The 6,888-nt window shown below is 37.9% G+C and overlaps 1 protein-coding gene across 2 annotated transcripts; it reads left to right on the top strand.

Annotated features, from left to right (window-relative positions):
* The first annotated feature begins 1,187 nt into the window (after window positions 1-1,187).
* Window positions 1,188-6,372, top strand: LOC106390566 (isoleucine--tRNA ligase, cytoplasmic). 2 transcript variants are annotated; one of them, XM_013831059.3, is made up of 18 exons: window positions 1,189-2,367; window positions 2,450-2,563; window positions 2,637-2,816; window positions 2,896-3,144; window positions 3,220-3,353; window positions 3,525-3,684; window positions 3,773-3,856; window positions 3,947-4,156; window positions 4,249-4,374; window positions 4,471-4,608; window positions 4,682-4,788; window positions 4,856-4,919; window positions 5,070-5,158; window positions 5,266-5,407; window positions 5,486-5,549; window positions 5,660-5,727; window positions 5,823-6,005; window positions 6,082-6,372. In XM_013831059.3, the coding sequence occupies exons 1-18, from the start codon at window positions 1,300-1,302 to the stop codon at window positions 6,166-6,168; spliced, it is 3,267 nt and encodes a 1,088-aa protein (XP_013686513.2). In that variant the 5' UTR covers window positions 1,189-1,299; the 3' UTR covers window positions 6,169-6,372. The 2 variants fall into 2 exon arrangements, with proteins under 2 accessions (XP_013686512.2, XP_013686513.2); XM_013831058.3 differs by having other exon boundaries at window positions 1,188-2,367; window positions 5,266-5,549.
* Window positions 6,373-6,888: the final 516 nt, after the last annotated feature.

Genomic DNA, 6,888 nt, shown 5'->3' with positions numbered 1-6,888 from the left:
AATATATCTTTATATTTATCAAGAGATTATAGATCAATAGAATCATTGATTTGAATATAATCAAAAACTCCTGAAGAGTTATAGAAAATTATATTTTGGAAGAAAATTCTTGACAATACAATATTGTCTTTATGTATTCCAAATCGGAGATCTAAAATTAGATGTTATCATAAAGATCCTTGAAGGATTTTATTTAAGATGCTCATATATGTTTGGTCTTGAAGTACCATATTTAAAGTGTTATTGAGCAAATTACTATTCTTTTTCATAACCAAAATATGTAATTTCATATGACAAGAAAAAAAGTCATAATAGTAACTTTCATAGTTACGAATGAGTTATTCGTATGTACGAGACGAATGTCTAGACGATTGTATGTAAGAAGTTTGGTTTGAAGTCCAAATAGACCAAGAAAATATTGTCTATATCAAATAAGAATTGTGGACCAGAAATCTACAGATCTTGAATACTCTAATGGAAAGAGTATTACAATATTTTCAATTTCAAAAGGAGATTTCTCTGATTGGAATGCATATCCTGAAGATATTGCTTTCCGGAGAAGAAATGTGAAATATGTGTGGTTGTACTCTTTTCCCTCATCATGGCTTTTATCCCACTGGATTTTTCCATGACAAGGTTTTAACGAGGCAACAAAGAACACACAAAAGATAGACACCCGAAGAGAATGTTATAATTTGGGAGATGAAAATCTATCATTGTTCTAAAGTTTTGGAGATAAAAAAAATCCAAGAAATGGTCAGATCATGAAGATTCATGCACTACTGAAGAATGGCGAAGTTCGTTTCCTTCAAGTTCGTTCGAGTAAATATTTGGCTGTTTCATTCACCAAGACGCTACCCCTGCTACTTTTAAGAAGCCCACTCATCTTATTGAACTACGTTGTCTCAAAGATCTCGACGTATGTACACATGAAGGGAAGTCATTGCACACTGCACTCTTTTTTCTTTAACCATGGTTTTTTCTATTGGGTTTTCCTGGTGATGTTTTAACGAGACAGCATCTTACGTGCATAATAGACATCAAGAGAAAGTGTTATAAATATTATGGTGATGGCATTATGGCAAGTTTTAAATATACTTGTTCTCGAAACTTTACTTGTTCTCTAAGTGACTTTGTGCACGAGTTATTGTAATCCTATATAAAGGAATAATAAACACCAATTTCTCCTCTATTTACTTGTAACAGATTCCATTCTCTGGTTTTACGGCCAGGGATCTCATAAAAACCCTATTTCTTTGTACGTGAGTTTTCTCTCTCTCTGCCGCCGCCGCCGCCGCCATGGAAGAAGTGGGAGAAGGTAAGGATTTCTCGTTCCCTCGAGAGGAAGAGAAAGTCCTGTCATTCTGGAATAAGATCGATGCGTTCAAGACGCAGCTGAAACGAACGGAGCATCTCCCGGAGTTCATCTTCTACGACGGGCCTCCTTTCGCCACCGGTCTTCCTCACTACGGTCACATCCTCGCCAGTACCCTTAAGGACATCGTAACTCGCTACCAGACCATGACAGGCCACCACGTCACGCGTCGCTTCGGGTGGGACTGTCACGGCCTCCCCATCGAGACCGAGATTGAAAAGAAGCTCGGTATTACGAGGAGAGCCCAAGTGGTTGAGATGGGGATTGATAAATATAACGAAGAGTGTAGGAGCGTTGTGACTACCTTTGTGGAAGGGTGGGAGGAGGTTATTACTAGAAGTGGGCGTTGGATTGATTTCAAGAAGGACTACAAGACCATGGATCTCAACTTTATGGAGAGTGTTTGGTGGGTTTTTGCTCAGCTTTTTGATAAGAATCTTGTCTACAAAGGCTTTAAGGTTATGCCTTTTAGTACTGGTCTCAAGACACCACTATCTAATTCCGAAGCTAAGTACAAGTGCAAGGAAGTTTCGGATCCTGATGCTATGGTGACGTTCCCTGTTATTGGCGATGAAGATAACGCTGCTTTTGTGGCCTGGACTACTACTCCATGGAATCTTCCTTGCAATCTTGCTTTGTGTGTCAATGCCAAGTTTGTTTATCTCAAGGTTCGTAACAAGCACAATGGGAGAGTCTACATCGTTGCTGAATCTCGTCTTTCAGCTCTTCCCGCTAATGCTGATACCAAGAAAGCCAAAGGTGGTGCTGCGGCTGATTCTTATGAAGTTTTGGACACATTTGATGGAGCTTCTCTGGTTGGGAAGAAGTACGAGCCTCTGTTTGACTACTTCAGTGATTTCTCAAGCGTGGCCTTTCGAGTTGTAGCAGATAATTATGTCAAGGATGACAGTGGTACTGGCATCGTCCACTTGGCTCCCGCCTTTGGTGATGATGACTACCGTGTTTGTCTTGAGAACAACATTATTGAAAAGGTTAGGTTTCGACTACACTCTCCTTATCAATCCCTTAAGTTGATATTTGCTCATAGTGTTTTTGTACTATACTCTCTTTCAGGGTGAGGGTCTAGTCGTGGCTGTTGATGAAGATGGGTTGTTTACTGAGAGAATTACCCATTTCTTTGGCCGGTATGTCAGAGATGCAGAGAAAGATGTAATTGAAGCCGTGAAGGTGAGTATTAATGTGCATTATTGGACGGATTATTATTTTTAAGTTGTTAAATAATTTTTCATTGTTATCTCAGGCCAAAGGCAGACTTGTTAAAACTGGGAGCTTTACTCACAAAAATCCATTTTGCTATCGAACAGACACTCCTCTCATAAATAGAGCCGGTCCCGCTTGGTTTGTGCGGGTGGACGAGCAGTTGAAGGAACAGTTGTTAAAAAACAATGATCAGACATACTGGGTACCTGATCATGTGAAGGTCAGTGGAAGAAGGATCAAATACTCTGTGTAGCAGTTTTTGAGTTAATAAATTTATTCTTGATTGACCTGCACCTCAGGATAATCGCTTTCGCAATTGGCTTGAAGACGCAAGGGATTGGTGCATTAGCCGAAGTAGATTTTGGGGAACGCCTCTACCAATATGGATCAGTGATGATGGTGAGGAAGTTGTTGTCATGGATTCTGTCGACAAGCTTGAGAAGCTCTCCGGTGTCAAGGTCTTTGATCTACATCGTCACCATATTGATCAAATTACAATCCCATCTTGTCGTGGGCCTGAGTTTGGTGTGCTCCGTCGTGTAGAAGACGTAAGATGGATCCCCTGCTCTCTCATGTTTTTAATCTTGGTTATCTCACACTTATGCTTATTATTACCTTTTCAGGTTTTTGATTGTTGGTTTGAGAGTGGGTCAATGCCTTACGCGTACATCCATTATCCTTTTGAAAACAAGGAGCTTTTTGAGAAGAACTTCCCTGGTGATTTTGTGGCTGAAGGGATTGATCAAACTCGTGGATGGTATGTTAAACTTGCATATGTAAAAATCATCTCTGGGTTTGCTCCCTCATCGCCTAATGGAAGGCTTTATTATTAGTATAAAGCAAATGTGATTTTAGAAGTGTATTATTACTTTTCTTCTGCTAAGCAGGCAATTAATAGAATCTAAACTGCTGGTTTGGCATATACAAGGTTTTATCATCTTTTGTTGCTGTCGACTGCACTATTTGGAAAGCCAGCATTTCGAAATCTGATTTGCAATGGTATTGTGCTTGATGAGAATGGAAAAAAGATGAGTAAGAGTGAAAAGAATTATCCACCTCCTACGGAAGTCATAGATGAGTATGGAGCTGTAAGTTTTCCCTGTAATATGCTTTTATGTTGTTTTTCTTTTTGCGTCATTATTTAGTAACTTCACGTGAACGGCTGAACGCTAACAGGATTCTGTGCGATTGTACCTCATAAACTCTCCAATCGTACGCGCTGAGTCACTACGCTTCAGAAAGGAAGGAGTACTTGGTGTTGTGAGTTATCTTGGTTGTTAATTTTTTATTGACTGCTTATTTGACTAGAGATCCATTGTATGTCTGAACTGTTTTGGTCTCTGTAACTAGGTCAAAAATGTATTTCTTCCATGGTACAATGCATACAGATTCCTTGTTCAGAATGCAAAGAGACTTGAGATTGACGGTTCTGGACCGTTTGTTCCTACTGATGTAGCAACTTTACGGTCATCAAACGTTCTCGATCAGTGGATTCACTCAGCTACCCAGAGTCTTGTTTGTTTTGTCCGCCAGGAGATGGATGGTTACCGGCTTTATAATGTAAGCTATTTACATGACTATTTACAAGTTATCAACGTCTCATGGTATTTATCACATCTTTCTTTTTCTATTTTTTTTTTTTTTTTCTTCAGGTTGTTCCTTATCTTTTGAAGTTCCTCGACAATCTCACTAACATATATGTTAGATTCAACCGCAAGAGGTTAAAAGGCCGTACAGGAGAAGATGATTGTCACATTGCTCTTTCAACTCTATACAATGTATATATATTGTAAATAGTTGTGGGAATACTATGCGGACCTGTTATTTGAACATTTGTAAAATGACTAATTAATATTTGTTTTCTGGATTTTCAGGTGCTCCTCACTTCTTGCAAAGTGATGACCCCTTTTACACCTTTCTTCACTGAGACTTTATACCAGAATCTGCGGAAAGCATGTGAAGGTTCTGAGGAAAGCATCCATTACTGCAGTTTTCCGGAAGCGGACAAAACGGTAATACTGAAGTCCATATCTCTGTATCCAAAGGATAACACATGAATTGTCTGCTTATTTTGAAATTAACCAGAGAGTGGAGAGGAGGATTGAGCAAAGTGTTACAAGGATGATGACAGTCACTGATCTTGCTCGGAACATTCGTGAGCGTCACAAGCTACCATTGAAAACTCCTCTAAAGTGAGTGGTTAACTTTAGAGCCTACACAAGGAAAAAAAGTAACACATGCTTATCCTTGTTGTATCAGGGAAATCACTGTAGTTCATCCAGATGCAGAATTCTTGGATGACATCACTGGAAAACTAAGAGAGGTCTGTAGTGTATCTTCTCGATATTATGCATATATATAAAAATTATATCTACAAGTAATTTTTGAGGTTGTTAATGAAATCAGCAAAACATGTCTCTACAGTTATTTTGTTTCTCTTGATATTCAAGGAATTTTGATTATCCTTTTGCAGTATGTCTTGGAAGAACTTAATGTAAGATCTCTTGTGACATGCAATGATACTCTGAAGTATGCGTCACTAAAAGCAGAACCAGATTTCAGGTTTGGTCAATTTTTTCTTCCTGCGTTTTTTTTCTTTCTTTTTAACCTTTTGTGCTCAATGTAGAAAGCAATTTTGATTTTTGATTAATTTATTGCTCTATATATAGTGTATTGGGAAAACGGCTTGGGAAGTCAATGGGGCTCGTGGCAAAAGAAGTTAGAGAAATGTCTCAGCAAGATATCTTAAGATTCGAGGAGGCGGGAAAAGTGACTATTGCTGGACACACGCTGGAGCTAACAGATATCAAGGTATCATCATCTCATCCTATGCTTTTCTCTTTTAATGAAGAATATGCTGTGACACTTTTTCTTTCATGTGTTGTTCAGATTGTCAGGGTTTTCAAACGCCCGGATGGTTTGAAAGATACGGAGATTGATGCAAATGGAGATGGTACGGGATTAGTTACGTTGTGTCTATTTCTTTTGTTTACATCTTTGATCTGATTACTGATGCTCGCTCTACTCTTAATGATATAACTTTTGCTTTGGTTAATGATGAAGGTGATGTTTTGGTGCTTTTGGATCTACGACCTGATGATTCGTTGTATGAAGCAGGTGTTGCTCGTGAGGTAAAATAGAATGTTGTTATATAATAATCGATGGAATGTGTTCCCTTTTCTTTTTCTGTATCTAATCAACTTGCCGATGCCTGTGTTATATATAGATTGTCAATAGGGTCCAAAAACTAAGGAAGAAGTCAGGTCTGGAACCAACAGACTTCGTGGAAGTTTACATTGAATCATTGGATGTATCTGTTTTGCAACAAGTTCTGAGCTCTCAGGACCAATACATTAAGGATACAATTGGTTCATCTTTGCTTCCGTCTACCTTGATGCCACCCCATGCAGTAAGTCATCATCATCATCAACCCTGCGCTATAAGTCAGAAACGTAATAAATGATCTGTCTGTTATTTTTGTGCAGGTGATATTATCTTACGAGAGTTTCCAAAACGTTTCGAAGCTGTCGTTTAAGATTAGCCTGGTGAAGTTCAACAAAGGTGCACTGTAGTCGGGGACTACTTGTTGTTGAGCGCGAGCAACAGTTGAGGACCCAATCCCCTATGTCACACCATCTTTTTTTTTTTGAGTACTTCGTGGTTCTTTGCAAACCTTATGACTATTTACTACTCGGAGTTTTCCAATCTAATTTGTGTTGGAAAATAGTCTCCATATTTTTATCTAAACAATCATCTAAATTATTTTTGGAAGATTATATATAGAGAAAAAGACAAAAATAGCACTAAATCAAGTTTTTGTTCCCAAACTAACATTCAAGGTCAAAAGTCACAAAAATAGCATTTAATGTTTTATCAAAAGTCACAAACTTAGGGTTTATAGTTAAAGGGTGGGGTTTAGGATTTAGGGTTTAGGGTTTAGAATTTAGGGTTTAGGGTTTAAATTTTAGGGTTTAGGGTTTAGAGTTTAGGGTTTATGGTTTAGAGTTTAGGGTTTATGGTTTAGAGTTGAGAAATGAGGTTTTGGGGATAAGATTTCAAATTTTGAAAAATAAAAAAATTAAAATTTTCAAAGGATAAACTTAGAAATGTGCTATTTTGGTCATTTTAGTTTTTGAGTGCTATTTTTGTGATATAAACTTAAAAAGTTGCTATTTTGGAGATTTGCCCTTATATAATCTATATCAAAACCTACTTAGACTACATTCAAGGGGTAGTTGAATCTTTATTCAATTATCGAGCCATTGCCAAGTGATATCTGAATTTTTAAAAAT

The sequence above is a fragment of the Brassica napus genome, chromosome C6, assembly GCF_020379485.1.
Source record: "Brassica napus cultivar Da-Ae chromosome C6, Da-Ae, whole genome shotgun sequence".
Lineage (NCBI taxonomy): Eukaryota > Viridiplantae > Streptophyta > Magnoliopsida > Brassicales > Brassicaceae > Brassica > Brassica napus.
This window is presented reverse-complemented; position numbering and strand designations above follow the sequence as displayed.